This window comes from Conger conger, chromosome 6 (genome assembly GCF_963514075.1).
Source record: "Conger conger chromosome 6, fConCon1.1, whole genome shotgun sequence".
NCBI classification, from domain to species: domain Eukaryota; kingdom Metazoa; phylum Chordata; class Actinopteri; order Anguilliformes; family Congridae; genus Conger; species Conger conger.
In genome coordinates this window covers 53256963-53276493 of record NC_083765.1, presented here as the reverse complement: position 1 = coordinate 53276493, position 19531 = coordinate 53256963, and the positions used below count along the sequence as shown (strand labels likewise).

At 42.2% G+C, this 19531-nt stretch overlaps 1 protein-coding gene across 1 annotated transcript in view; it reads left to right on the top strand.

Moving 5' to 3' along the window:
* The first annotated feature begins 10259 nt into the window (after positions 1-10259).
* igdcc3 (immunoglobulin superfamily, DCC subclass, member 3) overlaps positions 10260-19531 on the top strand; it is an 84413-nt gene continuing 75141 nt past the window's right edge. Inside the window, exons 1-2 of the mRNA XM_061246970.1 lie at positions 10260-10323; positions 19123-19428. Of these exons, the coding sequence (XP_061102954.1) occupies positions 10260-10323; positions 19123-19428 (370 nt within the window). The remainder of the gene's footprint in view (positions 10324-19122; positions 19429-19531) is intronic.

Genomic DNA, 19531 nt, shown 5'->3' with positions numbered 1-19531 from the left:
GGGGACAATCCTCCCCTGGAGTAATGTGGGGTTAAGGGTCTGGCTCAAGACCCCAACAGCTGTGCAGATCTTATTGTGAATACACTGGGGCTTGAGCCACCAACATTTCTGGCTCCCAGAGGCTGGAGGCTGCCCTTGTACTCAACACTTACAGTCCCCTTAAAAGGTATTGGAACACCAAGTTCCTTGTTTTTGCTCTACACTGAAGACAATTGAGTTTGAGGTCAAAAGACATACATGAGACGTCTTTTGAATCTCAGCTTTTATTTCCTGGAATTTTTATCTAGATGTGTTAACGTGGAGCATATAACCTTTTGTATTACACCACCCAATTGTTAGGTGAGCAAAAGTATTGGAACATGTGACTGGCAGGTGTTTCTTGTTGCCCTGTTAGATTGATTGGTTAAACAATGAATTGTTATGAATGTCTACTCTTTGTTTTAGCCTTGGGCTTTGCCTGTGAAGACTGCCTTTGGGAGAAAGCAAGCCATTTTGAAGCTTAGAAAATACGGAATTGATCAGACCCATTGCACAAGCATTGGGGATAGCTTGTACAACTTGGAATGTCCTGTAAAATAAAGAAACCACTGGTCAACTGTTCGAAGAAGACTTGAAGAGCAGCAATATAGAGGCTATACTGCAAGATGGAAATCACTCATCAGTTGTAAGAATCGGAAGGCGAGATTACAATTTGCAAAGGAGTTACAGAGATGAGCCACAGAAGTTCTGGAACAAAGTTTTATGGACTGATGAGACCAAGATTAACCTCTACCAAAATGAGGGAAAGACCAAAGTCTTGAGAAAGAAGGGATCCAAAACATACAAGCTCATCTGTGAAGCATGGTGAAGGAAGTGTCATGGCTTTGGCTTGAATGGCTGCTTCTGGAGTGGGCTCGCTAATCTTTATTGATGATGTAACTCATGATGGTAGCAGCAGGATGAATTCAGGTCTACAAAAGCATTTTGTCTGCCAACTTAGAGAAATGCGTCCAACTAATTGGGGCAAACTTCATCATGCAGCAAGACAATAACTGGAAACACACTGCCAACACAACCAAAGACTTCATTAGGGAGAAAATGGGGAAGGTGTGAAGAGGAGATTGAAGGAAAAAAACCCCAGGAAAAAAATAACTGAATGAGGCTGCAGTAAAAGCCTGCAAAAGCTTTACAAACATTACAGTTTGGTGATGTCAATGGCTCGCAGGCTTGATGCAGTTATTGCAAGCAAGGGATGTGCTACCAAATATTATATTTTATTTACTTTCATTTATTACTTAAATACTCAAATACTTAAATACCAAAGGTGCTATGTTCTTTTTCACACAATTTGGTAGCCAGTTGTACCCTATCTATTCCAATTATTTGTGTTAGCTGGGGATACACCACTTACGGCCCAGATGGATCTAGCGATCCTGAGGACAACAAGCCTTCTTCAAGCCGTATCATCTCTGAGCCTGTGACTGTGATTCTGAGTCGACCGGGCGCTGTTGTACGCGGTGATCCGACTAACCCCTGCCGAGTCCCTCGCTCAGAGCTGCTAGCCAATTATGCTGCTCCACATGAGCCAGTCGGCTTTGGCAAGACCGGGAATCAAACCCCGGTCCTCGGTGTGCAACTGGAACAAACTGATGCCTACATCAACATCCGTTACTTTAGCCGTGCGTGAAACAAAGGCTGAAAAACTTTTGTCTCGTGTTCATCTTTTTAGCTCAACCCCACATGTATTCGGTGTATTACAAAAAAAGTAATAGGCCTTGCTGTTCCAATGCTTTTGGAGGGGACTGTAATTGATCAATTAAAGCAGTTACATCATTATCTCGCCTCAACTGGTTTCTTGGGTCTTAATTTGTTGCTGATACTAAGGTGAAAAAACTAAAACCAGCACACCCGGTGACTCTCCTGGACCAGGAGTGAGGACCACTTGGCCAGAAGCTAATAAACTGTGGGGCGTGCATGCATTGGGTACCTCTGGTACGTGATACGTGAGAGGAAATGGAGAGGTAGCGCTGTGTGTGACCGTTAAATGGAAAACCATGTCCTCGTCCTCCTTCTCTCAGGTGACCGAATTCTGCTTAGGGGAATTCCGGGAATGTGATCGGGGGGCAGAGATCTCTTAGGAAACCTAGGTTCTTCCATGTTTCAAGCCGTTTCTCTGCTCTACTGCCTTGTCTGTATGCAGTAGGCATCCGCAGATGTGTTTTTCCCACTTTAACCAGCCCAAGTTGTGTTGAGATGGGTATGTCTTGCTGTAGAGCTATTGTGTAAATAGGAACGATATTCTTTTCTGTAATGCTGCTGAAGAGCGCAGGATTACATTTTCCGCTTAACTCTTTTTTTAAACAGTTTTGGAACAGAATAGAAGTTTCTTTCTTTCTTTTTTATTAAGCAATATTCATGTTGTAAGTATACTAACCTTGTGAATACTTAAGAATTGACAATTGAATTCAGTTCAATCTGTTCCGAGAGATTTTGGTTCATTGAAATGTCCTTGCTGAACATAATCGGAAAAATGTCTTCATTTCCTGAAATGAATTGAAAACGCTACTGGCTCGAGTGCTCCTAAGCAGAGGTTGGCATAACTGGCAGTGACCAGGCCACTGTGCGCACAGAATGAAGTTAAAGCATTCCAGTTTTTTTCCCCCCCAACAGACCTCAGGACTCCTTCGCAGCTGACTTAACTGAGAACACTGTTTTTTGTTTTGTCAGTTTATTCAGTTCTTACAGTTCTAAAACTTTGACTGGATTAATGTCGGTGGACATTCAAGGTCTCCACAAATCGCTTTGGCACAAGCTTGCCTTTTGCATACGTCTCAATCGGACTTCCAGTTGCTGGGTACCATTGAATTTCACATAGCACACCACGTTTGTCCTTCTTTGTCAAGATTTACACAATGATGTATTCCATGGGCGTGCATAGGAGTTGCAACGTTATGCAAGCAAAGAATTACATGTAGGAACTTGGAGAATTATGCACAGCAGTGAGTCGTTGGTCAATTATGTCTGGAACATGCGTATCTGTTTTGGCTAGCAAGAGTTTTTCCTCTATAGTGGAAAGAGCTCAGTACTTTTTCAGAATTTTTACAGGTCTTATCTTTGGGGGTGAAATATTCTGCTCTTCTAATCACACAACTGATTTTTGTCGGGTAGTTATCGACTGGTGGAATTTATGAAGGAGAAAAAAATAAACTTTTTTTCCGTTTTGGTGGACCTGAAGCAGCTCTGGATCAGTTCTGTTTTGGATTAAGTTTTTATCTAGTGGGTTTAATGGCCACATAAGAGCTGATAGCTTGCATGTGTATTCACATGTGAATTGATGAAGCTGTTAGGACATCAAAAAGCACAGGGAGGTGTTCATTTTCCCTCAGCGGCCTCCTGAGTGTCTGTTGTATTGAGGCTGCTTGTATGTGCAGTATTAAAGCGATGGTCAGCGTTTTCCGAAGGCCGGTTCAGTTCGGCGATGTATGACCGAACGACGGATCCGTCAACATTGTCACCAATATTTAACACCGTCTCTCATAAAAAGTATTGACTTGAGAACGCATCGCCGAAGTGGAGTCCTTCTGAGCTCAAGACATTGAAGCTAGTTGATAACACTTTGCTGAAGATAATTACGGATGAGAACGTACTCGAATAAGATTGTCTTGACAATTGAGCCGGCGATGGGGTCAAAGTTCAATACAGTTTGTGTCGCTCAGCAATGGGCCATCAAATGTGATCATCGCAGGTGGCAGCGATCATACATAGCCCGACTATAAACTGGCCTTAAGGATTGTGAGTCTTACCTGTTGACCATATTGATGCGGTCGATCTGTGAGATGGTGGAAGGGCTGAATAGGTGTAGCTTTCACGGAAACTTGTGTCTGGCAAAAGGAATATGTATTCTGGTTCTGTGAAACTGATTCCCGTCTTATATATAATCTCGTTATAAAAAGACATTGGATACGTGGCTCTACATATTTGCCCGTTTTCAGGCACTTGCAGCACAACAGTGCTTCAATCAGATATGCAAACCATTTCAATAAACGCTCTGTTTTTATATGATGACTCTCAATAGAATACCTCATTTGTCGACTGCTTGTTAATTTAACAATTTATATTATATTTATATATAAATATATTAATTTATATTAATTTATATTTATATTATATTTATATATAAAGATCGTTTTCTTAACTCGGCACACTAATGTATGTAATGAATGAAGGAACTGTAATTCTAAAAATATTCTAAACCTGGTGGAGCAAATCCTGAAAACTAGGAATTTTTAAAATACAGGAAAGAATGATTGTTGTTTTTATTTTATCGGTGAAAACTCACTCATTCAGGCGGGTTGAATTTCTGTTTGCAAATGCAAGAAGTCCTGTGGGAATGCTTGGACAGGCAAACCATCACAGCAACACCTCACAATGCTGCACAGAGCATCTCCTCTGTGCTGTGTGTATAATTCAGTGTTCTTCAGTTACTCAGGTGCCCCATTCGCATAAAAGCATGACTGTGACTGTGTGTGTGTGTGTGTGTGTGTGTGTGTGTGTGTCTAATTCGGCCACGTGCCATTTCTCATCTGAATGAAAACCTCAGCCCTCCTCATCCCAGGAAAGACAAAATAAAATCCCCACATTAGGTGCAGTTTAGTCCAAAAGCGATCAGTGTTCTCTCTGGGTCTATTTGTCTTTTATTGATATCTGTGATTAAAAAAATAAAAAAAACTGCCTCATTTAATGACGTGACGATTGGGCGCGATTCGTACTTCTTAACCCCTCCCTGGGGGGAGGGGGGGCATGGAGGCTGTGGACAGGGGAGGGGATGGTGCCTCTCTCTCCGCAGTTCAGAAACCGCACTGGTGCCACCAGCAGAGCAGTGCCGTCCCCTGATAGAAGTTCTGCAGCACTGGTAGTAGCGCCTGGCTGCAGCGCTCTTAATACCTCTCACCCCCAGCAGTGAGGATGGTGCCGGCCGATGCCTTTATGCGGAAGCTCTTCAGCACCCTCGAGATGACAGACTCAGAAATAAAGAGACAGCGGAGGTACATTTTTGTTCTTCAAAGATCAAATTTACCCAATGTACCCTGCAAGTACAGGCATGTTCTCTTTGGGTACAAATGACTACATTTTCCACCAAAAAAGGTACAAATTAATTATATATCGCTGGCTAGGGGTACAATTTTATGCTCCTACAGTATAGGGTACCGCCCCAGCAACACGCATTTGTACCTTTTTAGGCACTTACCGTACCTTTATTTCTGAGAGTGCAGTGAAGGAACTACTGAAAGCTGCACTGGGGGGTGGGGATATGGTCGCAGAGATAAGTATTTGTCCCATCGCTGTCGATGCAGAAACTGGGCTGTCTGTCTGCCTGTCTTCATTCGCCACTGAGGTTGGTACGCACTCTGCAAGGTGTGTGGGCACAGATTTACCTTCAGCCAATGCATTCCTGCCACTCTTCGTCTTTATAGGTGGGGGAGGGGGTATCGCGGTTGGTAACAATTCACAAACTTTATAAGTACGACTTGGGTACATCACCCGTCTGTTGTAAGGACGATCTGTTTCGGTGCACGGGAGTCATTTTATTTGATCGTTACTTGCATATAATTGCTTAAAGGTGTCTGTTTATGGTGCAACTGGCTACATTCATGGAGTGTGTCTTGTCAAGAGGGCGTGAGTGTGAGCGGCAGCTGAAAGGGCAGGGATGAAGTTAAGGTGCACGACGCCTGTGTGGCAGACGCTCTGTTCCGCTGGGGCTCTGGAGTCGTCACAGCTGTGAAGCGGAGAACCGCGCGTACCTACACACAGCCTGTGAAAACTGATGTAAATAACAATTTTAATAAAAATACTGAAAGTGACATGGCCAGCTCTTTTGTGCCAGGACTGTGGCGATCATTTTAACTGCAGTCACTTCGTTGAAATGAAAAGATTGTTCAAGTTTCGTTTATTGACATTCTTCTCATTACAGACGGGTGTAAGAAAAAGAACGACGTACAGTACCCTACTGTGGTCCCCCAAGTACTACCGTGGAACTGCCATAAACAATTAAAAACAAATGAATACAGCACTTGTAATTATAGAAAAGACAATGAACAGTAAATGCGAAGTCTATGTTCTTTCTGCTCGTGGTGTATATATCAAAGACAAACTGGACTTGTTTGGTTTTTGAATAGACTGATCACGCACTCATTGCATTAGAAACCTCCAAAATTGTTATCCATGTGGACTGCGCCTTGTGCCTGGGCTGAGCAGGGGGACAGCGAAGGGGGCAAATGGCAGACCAGTCTGACTGGAAAATGGCAAAGAGCTGTGACTCTCCATCCACTTTAATGCACAGCCAATCACAACATTGCCAAAGCACTTAGGCACATCTAAATCCATGAGGAAAATACAACAGCTCACAACACACCGGCCAGAAAATATGGCCCTATGCGTTTAGGCCAGGCGTTGGCAACCCTGGTCCAAGAAAGCCACAGGTTGTGCTGGCTTTTGTTGTTACTCTGCACTTAATTGATCATTTAAAGCAGTCAATTACACAGATAACTCCCCTCACCTGGTTTCTTGGGTCTGAATTGGTTGCTGATATTAAGGCGAAAACAAAAACCAACACACCCTGCAGCTCTCCAGGACCAGGGTTGCCTACCCCTGGTTTAGGCCTACGGCAGGGGTGTCAAACTCCAGTCCTGGAGGGCCGCAGTGTCTGCTGGTTTTTGGTGCGTTTCAGCACAAGAGATACATTTCAAAGTCTTTCATTTTCAAGAGTCCACACACCTTGTTCTCAAGGCCTTAATTGGCTGCTGATTGAAAGGAAACCACAAATACCAGCAGAAACTGCGGCACTCCAGGAGTGGAGTTTGACACCCCTGGCCTATGGTTTATACATCCAGTGCAGAAGGCATGCATTAGACCAGTGGTCCTCAATCTCACCCAGAAATGGTCTTTGTGGGTGCAGGATGTGTTCCAACCGAGCAGTTACACACCTGATTCTACTAATCTACTAATGGTTGATTAGTAGAATCGGGTGTGTAACTGCTTGGTTGGAACGAAACCTTCTGGGAAAGATTGAGGACCCGTGCATTAGACCATCACATTTTTAAAACATGTCATCTGGATTAAATCTTTCCTGAATTTAAAATCTCTTTTTTGCTACTCAGGGTAATTTCAAATGCCTTTATTTTGATTCGATTTTTCTGGAGAAGACAGGAACCAGCTCCATTCCTGATACTTTTTCTACCAACCAATTCTCGTGGCTCATTTGTCTTGGTGCTCATGTTAACCAGTGTTGGTTCACTCCTATACTGGACCTATATTGCTTTATTGCAATAAAGCATTTTCACAAATGACAAATGTGCCGTCTACAGCTGTAGTTCCTGGCTTCATGAAAAATGTCAGGTCAATTAAATGATTGGGATTTTAAATCATCATGAGCAGGATTTGGCATGAAATCCCAAAACATCTGACCTTCCTACATTTGGCAAATGACAGATTGGTTTTTGCTGAGCTGAGTGGCTCCACTGGAGCGTATATACTGTATACAGTATACACAAATCATGTACTGTAAGTGGCTTGTGTGTATATTGGTGTGTCAATAGCTGTTGTCTCGATGTTTTCAGACTGTCCTGTTCAGAATTGATATTTCAAATACTTAAATTCTTTGCAATGAGGTAATTCTGGTAAAAATGTGAAAAGAGCATATTGCTCTTTTCACTAACCAAAATGCCCAGTCATTACAATAATTCTGTCTTGAATATTTGTGAACGTGTTTGTTGGAAGCAATCTGCAGGATTGAAGCAACTATTAGCACAAAACTAAAAATGTAAACTCGCTCCCACATTTCACAAACTGAATACCACGTATTGGCAGAATGCATTCGTATCACCAATGACGCCAATGACGCCGCTCTACCTACTGTACACGCAATCCGGGGAGCGACGTGGCTTCTGTGAAACAGTGGAGAAAGCAACGGAAAAGCACATTTCCTTCAGTGGCATAAACGCACCAGTTGGACTTTTACTGGCTTTTACGCACGTACGTAAGTTTTTCTATTGTGTGGAACAGAAACTAAAAAGTGCATGTTTTGCTGCCAGTGGTCCAGGGGTACTCGTTAAGATCAATGTCATAAACAAGTACCAGGGCATTTTGGTGGAAAACCTGTTGGTTTTCAAATGCATTTATCAACAGCTGATACTTGGTCATAGGTGGATTTACCAGCTGGACAATGACTCCCAGAGATTGTTAAGTCAAAACAACATTGATTTTTTAAAGAGCGTTATTGGTCGTTATTGATAAAATACAATACAAGCCATTTTACATTTAAATTGTGTCTTAAATTACCAATTATATAACAGTGCATTTAATGCACCTTGGATTACCTTACTTTTTCTTTACTAAATTTTACATTTAAATTGTCCCATTTTCCTAGAATATTTCCAATTCCTTTTTATCTAAGACATTATTTGTTTAAAGACCACCGAATTTGAAATAAATACATTGTCAGAACGTGCTTTGCATCTAGTTTTCCTAATTTTCATTTTCATAATACAAATTATCATCCAGTAAAACGATTTGTGTTGTTTTGATATGTTCTCTATTATACAACCATATTTAAAGTGGCTGTAAAATGGCCGGACAATTTTTTAATAACCATAAATTATTACAGAGGGTTGTATCCACTACACAGCCAATAAATAATATTCTAAATAATGTAACTAAGTATAATAATAAGCACATTTCAAGTTAGACATGAATTCTGTATTGAAAACAATGGCAGGATTGTATAGTTGTGTTCTGCACTGCCTCACCACCCCACCTCCCTCCTCAGCTCCTCCCAGAATGCACCACCCACGAGTAAACTGTACTGGAGAAGGAGGGAACATTTCCACATCAGAATAGATGGAAATGTTTTGACTGACATAAGTTCATTCTAAGTTAAGTCTAATTTTGCTTATGCTTAGTACATACGATAATAACGCAATTCAATGTAATTTGCAGTCATTCACAGATTTGCATTTACAGTCAAGTCTGCATTTTAATCACATTAAGATGAATATCAATACCAGTTTTTTTAAACCAAGGGTGCCAATAATTGTGAAGCCTGCCTTTTGTGGATTTCTTTCTTTTCTTTTTCTTTTTCTTTTTTTTTTTTTTAACTTGGTTTATATAATTTTAATCATTAATAACGCACACTACTTTACACATTACGTACATTTGTTAGTTTACGGTATTTTTGTGTATATTTATCCAGGTCCAATAATTCTGGAGCCCACTGTGTCATAATATTTCTTAATAGTAGTTTTTTAGCCTGCGCATTCAGCCATACACGTTGAAGAGAGAGAATCATTGTTCACTTTATTTATTTTCCTTTACTTTATTTTCATAAAACTGAAAAATACCAGCTATCATCAATAGATGTCGCTCAAGTCCCTCAAGTTCAAACCATTTATTTAAATGCAATTTATTTTCATCGTAACGAACCAGAACCAAATGGAGCCTAACCTATCAAGGGCAGTGGTAATTGTTTGTGAGACGAAATTAGGAGATTATTCTGATGCCTTTACTTTAGTCTAGTGGAATAATAATAATAATAATAATAATAATAATAATAATAATAATAATAATAATAATCCTATATTATATATCAACTCTATAAGAATGTGTATGAGTGCGTGTTTACATATAGTGTCATTATTATTATTATTATTATTATTATTATTATTATTATTATTATTATTATTATACGAATATACTATACTGCTATTATGCATTGTAACCATTGAATTCACATTTCAAACAGCCATGTGATTGCACTTAAAGCAAATCAAAGTTGGACATATCCGAACTACCCTGAAAACTAGCCCGACCTCTTTCCCAAGTGCACCGTCTAAGAAAAGACGGCGAAAGAGTGGGTGGGGAGAATGCGGAGGATAAGGAGATGATGGTGAAACAGTGGGGATATAGAGAGAACTGAATGGTTGTGAAAAAGGCAGCAACAGCTACAGCTGCGTGTATTTGCGAGAGAGAGAGAGAGAGAGAGAGAGAGAGAGAGAGAGAGAGAGAGAGAAGGGGGGGGGGGGGGGGGGGCGAGCGAGAGAGAGACCGAGTGAGGGCGCGAGATGCTGACAGATTCCTGATAGATGTGCAAAATGGCGCAAGCATGTTCGACCCCCGCGAGCCACCAATTGTTGTAGCTCGGAACATGAAGAGCTAGTTAACTGCTTTCTTTCTTTCGTCTCGCTTTGTTTTTTTCCCAAGCCTCATAGTATTTTCTAAGTGCTTAAATGGCTGCCAGAAGGCGCTGCTTACTTTCATGCTTACTTGGATTACTCCTGTGCGCTTTAGTCGGTGAGTAATTATTGATATCATTAATACTGCTCTCGAGACTTGGGTTACACCTTCCTGGAACTGTGCCGTACATGTTCTCGTATTGCATATGTGGGTAACTGTTACTCATCTTACTGGCCATCTCGACTGACCGAAAACTTGTCAGTGCAGAAACTGATATGACAGGGATTGGTGAAACTGTTTATTTATTTGCCAAGCAAGTGCTGTTATTTTGAACTGTACGTGCGGGTTCAAGATGCAGTATAGTGAGCGTAGGCTACATACAACAGAGATGCTGCTTTTCTATCATTTGTTTAAGAGTAAAGGCTATGCAGGGACGACTATTAACTTGCTGAGCGCTTTTTTCCTGTGGGATCTGTGCGATACGCTATGTGTTGCTGCATGTGGTTGAAAGGATGGATTCCAGCTTGTTAACATTTATGGGTCTGGAATATACTCCGCTTTTGTTATTGTTCAGTAGCCACGTATAGTGGTATGCGCGCTTTAATGTATGTTTATATTATGCTATTATGCCAATGTAGGTGAGAACATCATTCTTTTGTGCATGTTTGACGGAAACCTATGGGATTTATTTTCATCATGCATCTCATAGGGGTCTCAATGCGCTTTTGAATAGTAATAAAGCAGTGTGTCCTTTTAATATTGCATCACATCTTGGCTATGCTGAGTGTATGGTCCACGTACACCTTTTAAAGCTTTATTTATTGTAGCTTATATGGTGAATGATGTGCAATTAAAATGAAGAATGATTAGCCGTCCATGAATGAAAGCGAGATGCCCAGCCATTCGTCTATTTATATGTCACAATAGTCACCAATACCGTTGCAATATAGCCTATACGGGGTATTGAGTGATCAACTTGTGAAGTTTGTGAATTCACCGTTATAGAGAGTATCGGAAATACAATAGTGAAAACTGAAAATAGCAACAAATGATGTATTGACTTTGCAACAGTATCTGAAGGGCCGCCTTCCTTAGATAACTGCAAATTGCAGGTTTTGTTGTTGTTATTTACGGGACGCTTAGCTCGAGAATACGTGATCATTTTGCCAATTGCATGTTCCTACAAATACGGTGCTGTATTTGCATGCATGCACAATTTGTGTTGACGCGTAATTTTGCCTGTAGCTATAGAACGGTGCTCGTCAGTCTCCGTCGGTTAATGTTCACGGCTTACTTCACGGACCGTTTCCTAAAATTGCTGCTTTCCATCGCCTAGGTTGATTATCATTTGTCACGGTTATTGTATTTTAAAACAACTGTGGGAGACACTGTACTTGATATGAGCACTTTGCTTTCAGTAAGTATTGGGTATTTTTCCCAAAAAATATTCTTGGCTTCTACAGGATAGACTACTGGATTTGCACTTGATGATTGACTATTTATTTACAGTCTTTTTGCCCTAGAAAACTCCAGTCGTCAGTTAACAATAATAATAATTAGAACAACAACTTGCTTAAAGACTATTTGTTTTCAAATGTTTTGCTATTCAGATGTCAGATGGGCCATTTGAATACACGCATCCATGAACTGTCAAAGACTGAGTGGGGACTGGCTCTTTGTGTTATCTGATTTTGTATTAAACTCAAGAGGGAAGACAGAGCTTTCTGTCTGCTGGAGTGAATGTGTGTGAAGATTAAATGCCAAGACGGACCCCATCCTCTTTTTCTAATTTCCCTGTGTCCTTTGTTCTGCATGATTGACAGTTTTGTCTCTTAACACCAGGACCTGCTTCTAACTGCCGACGAAGCTAGAAAATAATTCAATCTCCGGGATTCTGTGTCCCGTAACAACCCATAGCACCCTGTTTAATCATGTATGGGACATGGATACAAAATGTATTCTCCTGGATTATTACAACAGTTCCATAATTGACAGCATGATAATTGTGGCCCTCTCCTTCAGAGAACTATTGGAGTCTGAGGGGAGGCTACGTCAGGCTACGAACATCTCCCACGACAAGTTCAATGTTGTGAGGGAATTCAGGTTATTTATGTTTTAAACAGAAAAAATATCTCACTTGTTAAATATTTCAAATGCTTTAAATACAAAAATAAAAAATAAATGTTGCAAAAAGACCCTGTTTCGCTATTTATGAGCGCAATTCAAAGCCTCCTTTGGATAGATGCCTAACAGGAGGACCACTGAGAGAGGATTCAGACATGTTAAAACAGCTGCTCAACATCAGAAGGGCGATATGGATTAGACCCCTTTTGTTAAATGACTAGAGAGGGTTTATGTCTCTTCTACTGAATGTTTTTATTTATTTATGGAAAATTAATATGAAGTGCAGGTGTAAACTGATGCTTCTATTCAGCTTCTTACGGTCAGTTCTTTGGCCAGGCTCCAAAAGCATGTTCGATTACATTTACCCTCCTAATAACTACGCCTACACATTCTCTGTTCATTGGAGTGGGCATTGTCCTTGACTGAAAAGTGAATTCAAGTGTTTCCATATTAATTTCTGAAATGAAACGGTGCTTCGTCTAAATGAACCTGACAAGCCAAAGACACACTTATAACTGGATTATGGGCTGTCAGTTAAATCTATGTTTTTTGCATTGAAATATATTTAATTCCACATCCTAAGATTACTTTGCCAGTACTGTTCACATTTTTGTATTTAGTTTGTAACCACGGTAACTTCAATTATTCATGTTCGATACAATACCTCACAGCAAAAATATGTAAACATACATGAGAGTAGCATACCTAGTAGATTTGCAAAGGGGTCTAATCTAAATAAACCTTTGATATACATACCAAAACACGTGTTTTATATTTAATTTACGTGATATATTTTCAAATAAAGTGTTTGCATCAGGTAGCTCCCTTGATTCAGTGATTATATGCCAACTTTATGTGTTACCTTCATCAGAGTGTCTATCGTATTCCAACCGACTTTAAAGTTAAGAAGTTAAAATTATCCAACCTGGAAACATTATTTCTGTTTTGATCTGACCAAGTTAATATTTTATATCTGAACATATTGATGACTCAACATTTTGTTTCAATGTTATCATGTTAGTCGCATGGTTCACAGCAGGTTCATAACTGTTCGCCTCAGATCTGTATAGACAGACTGTAGCCACGTACATGACATTATTTCAAAGCTGTTTCTGACATTGTCATGTATTTGTCATCCATATAACACAATGTGACTGAAGTTACGCACAAAACTCTTTGTGTGTTTCTATACATTTCATTTCAATTTGTAAACTGTTGCTATTGCTCTTACTGTATGTGTGAATGTTTGCGTGTGTTTGATTGAAGCTAAAACAATTTGCAAGTGCATATTAATTTCTCAGAAGAATAAGAAGCAGAGGGAATTTATTATAATGTGCTGACAGTATAATGGGGACTTTGTCAGAGTAAAAAATACTCTGGAGTGTCTTCTGGAATAAGAAACCCAGCATTGTTGACAAGGGCAATCTGTGACATGGGTGCATATCCAAACAAACAGTAATTTCAACAAATACCCCCAGAGGTGAAATGAAACCGCTGAATCAAGAGCAACAACATAGAGTTGGGTGAGGATCGCCTCTCATCATTGGTTGTGGTAAAATAAAAAAAAAGCATCCCTAAAGGTGTTATACGGATCAGATTTGGTATGAATACATTCATGAGTGAGAGGATCTTATAACTACATGGAAGTGAGCTGTGCTTACGGAAAAGGAATTTACTGCCATTCTACTCTAGCCGTGACACAAGACAGCGAGAAGCCTATTAAGTCGACAGCGGCAAGCAGACACTGTAGCGGCTTATAAAAATGAATTTAAATCAAGATGCGGCCGGACAGGCGTGTTTATTAGGCGTCCGCCGGGGATGTGGCGAGGGGATAAAGGCGATCCAGAGCGCGGCGTGTAAACCGAGCGGACACGGAGGTTTCAGTGTCATCGCGAGCTTAATGTCCGTTGTTCGCGCAAAGCTACGACTGTCACGACAGGCTGTCAACCCGCTCAAGGTTTGTTCCTCTGTTTACGTTGTCCGCGTGCTTTATAAGATGCTGTAAATCCCGGGAGTGGTGTCTGAGTTAATACATTTTTTTTTACTTTTAAGTGCTCGCGCCGCCCCGAGCTTTGCGTCATCCGTAAAGCCTAAAATTGATTAACTTTAACATATATAAGCACGCGTCACTCCTGTAAGAAAAGCCGGGGTGTCGCTCTTGTTTGGGCGCTGCTTTTAGCCTGGCAGCGGTTAGTCACTTTGCAGTGTAGTATTCCGCACCCTGTGCGTGTCCAGTAGCTCTTCTCCGCTATGTAGTTGCACTGTGTAGTTGCACAGGAGCAACAATTACTTCAGGAAGAGCGCCTCTCATTCACCATACGCTCACACTGTAATCGCCCAAAACCCTGAGGAAATTACTAATTCAAATTGCCGCAATTTAAACATGGTGTAGGCTACTCTCTCACTCTTTATCCCTGATTAATGGGGTCTGTAGCAGTCATCCTCTTCCAAATTGAAATGCCCACATTGGGATGGGTGCAGCTGTGCTCGCGTCCCTTTCAACGGGCCCTGCTCCTATCCCAAACTGCAAACAAGGCTGCAGCTGATGCTTTGGGAATAACGTCTGTCACGCTGGGAGTTCCCCTCATTCCTCTTGGCCTTCCAAGGGATGTCTTGTACATATTAAAAGACTAAAGGACCTGATTGCGTTTGTTGACTTTGCTGTGTCACAGAGCTGGAGACAGTGGTAGAGTCTGACAAAAGTCTGCATCCGTTCTGTGGACTTTAGGACTGGACTCAATTTTTTTCCGACATATTTCTTATACTGAGCATGCCCAGCTGACCTCACCTAGTCGGACTGCTCAAATACGTGCTTTAGCAGTCAAGTTCAGGATAGACAAACAAGTATAAAATGAATATAAAAATCATTGGTCTTTGTGCAGGATTGATCACACTTTACATCTGTGTGCTATTGTATCTGTATGTGCAGAGACAGAAGTTACTATGTAAATATAATGCCTGTTGCAAAGTATTTACTGTATAGACCCCACTGCAGCGAAACCACAAGCATTTAATATCTCTCACACAGGTGTTATATGTAACTACTAGTGTTATGTAATCACTTGTTTGATGTTTCCAAATTGCATTGAGTTCATATACGCACACAGAACACTGTATACATTGTGCCCTGTTCTAACTTGCTCCGGGCCTGATGTTGCTATTAACAGCCTATAACATTTTTTAAAAGCCGAGCTTCGGAAGAAAAGAGCGCGATGCACAGGGGTCAGACAGAGGCTTAACGAGGTCGGCGTGGAGCGTTTGTGTATCCCATAATGCCCTCGTTTGTGTCTGAAATCACTGTACTGTACTGAGTGCTGTTTTTTTTTTCTACCTTGGCGTCCTCCTCTTTTGTTGTTCTCCAAAACAGAGAGCGTGACCGATGGCCGGTCTCTCTCAAGTCCTCGGCGGGTTACTTGCGAGCTGACTCTTACGCGGTCTACACCGGCTTCCTGTGACGGACAGTCTTAACAGAAGAGCGGGTTGACCTTAGCTGTGAAGGGCCAGCTATTTCACTGGCTTCCACCTTTTTATTTCCTGCTCCCGAGAGCAGCGCTCGGGTCAGATGGGGGTAATAACTTTTTTTCTTGGTCACCTGGTTTTTGGAGAGACAGGAAATGAATGAGGCGAGAGAGAGGTTTCTGAATTCAGAACCTCAAATATTAAACAAAAACAAACTTATTTCCTGTTGCGGAGAGCTGCACTCTTGTCACATGGGTAAAATAACTCTCTTCGTCACCTGGTTTTGGACAGATAGGGAATGAAAGAAAGAGGTGAGAGGAGGGAGAAAGAGAGAGAGAGAGAGAGATGATACAGTACAGCGGTCAGTAAAGTGTCTGTTAAGTACTCCATATGTGATCCTCGGTGACTGACCGTTGGTGCATTCCTGAACTCCACCTACAGCGGCGTATTTCTGGGCTGGAATGTCAGCAGTGACCCTGGGGAGAATCCTCTCCCATAAGCCCCTCTGTTTGCTGACCCCAGCCCGGCCCCTCACCTCACCCCTTCAGGTCCAGATTGTTTCCAGGGCCAGGGGCGGGGCCCGTACAGTCCCCTGTCCATCAGCGGCTGAAACCTGACACCCAGAAGCTGGTGGGTGGGAATTGGGGGCTACCAGTAAATCTCTGTTTTTGTTACAGGGAGCAACACGGACCAACTTATTCACCTGCCAGCCTTAGCGTATTTCCTCACTCTGTGAGCCAAATACCTAATTGCTGTTGGACTGAAATAGTTTTTTTATGCTTTACTGAACTTGTCTGGTGTATCGGAACCTATGGCATACTGTCAAAAAGTGCAAACCTTACCTTCCGGTCCTCTTGGTTGGCTCAATTGCACCAGGCAAGATCAATCGAGCACAGGAAAGTATTTGAATCCAAAACAATTACTTATTTGACCCAGCTCTGGTCTTATTATTTTTCATGAGGCACTAATAGTGCTCAACACTACTGTGAAGTACAGTTGAGCAGGATGTCATTAATGCTAAAATAGACACTCCTCATCATAGCATAGAAGAGTGTCACTCACAACTTATGTTCAATAGGAGAGCTGCTCTGGATTGACTTTCATTGTTGTTGTCTGGAAATTTAACAAGCTCGTTTGGCTTTGTCTGAGGGAAATGGCAAATGAGAAGGTGGCAAGAAGGATGCTTGCAGACAGAGTTGGGTCTGTTACCATACTCTTTGCCCCTCTCTCATCCCTGGCTGATGGCTACAGAGGACCTCAGCCTAAACCGGTTGGTCTGACAAAGAGAGCAGTTTTCCGGAGTGTTCTTCAGTTGCTCCGTCGTGCTCCCAGAGCCATCCGGTGGAGAAAGACTGGACTTTATTGCCAGAGCGGAGATTTGAAAGCGGGCAGAAGGCAAACAGTCTCACTGGAGAGCTCAAGGCAGCAGATGTGAATGTTAATCTTTGCCCTCCTTTAGACTTCAAAATAAGAGTCATCAGTCCACATACAGAGAGGAAATACATTTTTTTTATTTTTACGCACAGGCTCTGTTTTCAATGCCAGACCTCTGAAGTTATGTTTTCCAGAGCTCTCTATCAGGGATCGCCAGGGTCTGGAAAGTCTGTGAGCACAAGGTGACTTCCATTTTATCAGCTGAAGAACAGAAGGATTTCAAGGTGAAGGCAAGATACGGCGGTGGTTTCGTAATCACAGCCTCCCGCCTCTTAGCATTGACCTCTTGCCTTGCGTGCGTGATTGGAGCAGGCCCTTAGGCAGTGGAGGAATATGCACCGTGAGCCTTTGCGGTGTGGAGGAAAGTTGCTGATCGGGATGCGAAAGTGGGCAGCCCATGGGGAGCAATCATGGGCCTCACCGATTTGATAAAAATTCTAGATAATTAGTGCAACCAATAAATAGTACATTTTGTTGCTATGGTGTCAGGCACCTAGCAACAGTGGACATGGAAACAAGGTAGGCAGGAAAACAGCGGTGAGCAGGTGTGTTGTTGCTCTGTTCCTCAAGTCTGTGCAACCTTTTTGCTTTTGCCTTAAGTAAAATCAATATCATGTCCAGATTTTTCCTCACACAGTCCTGTGATTTTTCTGTCATGCTTTTTTTTTCGAGCTGCATGACATGGCTTGTGGCTTTGTTGAAAAAATAGAAATATTTGTGAGTGCTACATTACAGTAAACTGGAAAAAAATACCACTGTTAAAGCTAGCAAACAGGTGAGTTCTGCTGTTCTTTGCTGCTTGTTCTTTTACCAGTTTTTTTTTTTTCTGCTTTGAAATAGCCTAAGTGATTCTTCATACTGCCAAAGCAAAATCAGGCAAAGCAAACGCCTGTAAAAGAATGAGAAATGGTCCGTGCGGGTAAGTGAAGTGTCTGTTGTGGGGAAAAAAATCTGTGGACGACCACGCAGCTGAACGTCAACACCGTAACGCCACACCAACACAATGGATGGTAAGATGCGATTTTGCGAAAGTAAAACCTCGCAAAAACATGAAATCAACATAGGAAGTGATATAGGAAGTATAATTGAGCTGCCAGAATAAGTAGATCTTGCTCATTAGGCCGTGCATGTTCAATCTCCCCTAAACACTGTAGTGTAAAGGGGGCGTAGGCCACAGGCAGTGAAAGTTTCGATAAGGAGCGAACTCTTCTTTTGCTCATATCTGGCTCCTTTTTATTCAGATTTTTATTCCAACTATACAGTAGCTAATGGCTAATAATCTTTTCCAGCACTTTTTCAATGGAAGGCAAATGTTATAGATGTGATGGTAATGTCAATAGTCAGTTTATTTTGACTGTTTACATACAGTCAATCAATAGATCATTATGAAATGGGGTATTCTTCCTTAATTCTTTTACATTCTTCAGTGGAAATAAGCAGAAAAATGAATGCCCGGGGAATGGTTTGGGTTTGGCAAATCTATGCAGTTAATTGCATTGTGTGATAATCATTTTTGCAATTTAGTGGATTCACGTAAACTGCTTTTGCGTATCTGCGCAGATTGAACTGAAAAATGAAATGCCAACGGTCTCCTGGTGTGACTTCTGGCTATAGCGGAAGAGCTGTCACTCCAGCCACACAACTTCGCGGTGCCGTTAGCGACTGTTTGTCCATTTGTTGGATTTCAAAAACGAAACCAGCCGACCCCGTTGCTCTCCATGGACAAGGTTGAGGTGTATTGAAGTAAAAGTACACGTGTGGCAGTTTGCCTCCTGTCTCTGACGATGGCCACAGTGACCGATAGCGTTCCAGTATGACAGTATCTATGTGGTAGTTTGCCTCCTGTCTCTGTCGATGGCCACAGTGATCGATGGTGTTCCGGTGCGACTGTCTCCGCAGGTGTGACCTCGGGGGCCGAGCTGTCCTTCACCCTGGAGCCCAGTGACATCATCGCGGTGCAGGAGCAGCCCCTGATGCTGCACTGCCAGGTGAACGGCGTCCCGCCCATCACCACGCAGTGGAGGAGGAACGGCCTTGTGCTGACGGAGGGCCGCAGCCACGCCACCTTCGCCAACGGCTCGCTGCTCATCGGCCGCTTCCAGCAGACCAAGCGCGACGGCTCCACTGACGAGGGCGACTACGAGTGCGTGGCCCAGAACTCCTTCGGCCTGGTGGTCAGCCGCAAGGCCCGGGTGCAGGCCGCAAGTAAGTGGGCTCCAGAGAGACTCCCCCCCCCCTTCCCCTTCGCTGATGTGTTGGTCTTTGGAGGCTTTACTTCAAATTCCAGAAGAAATGGTGTCACATGAAT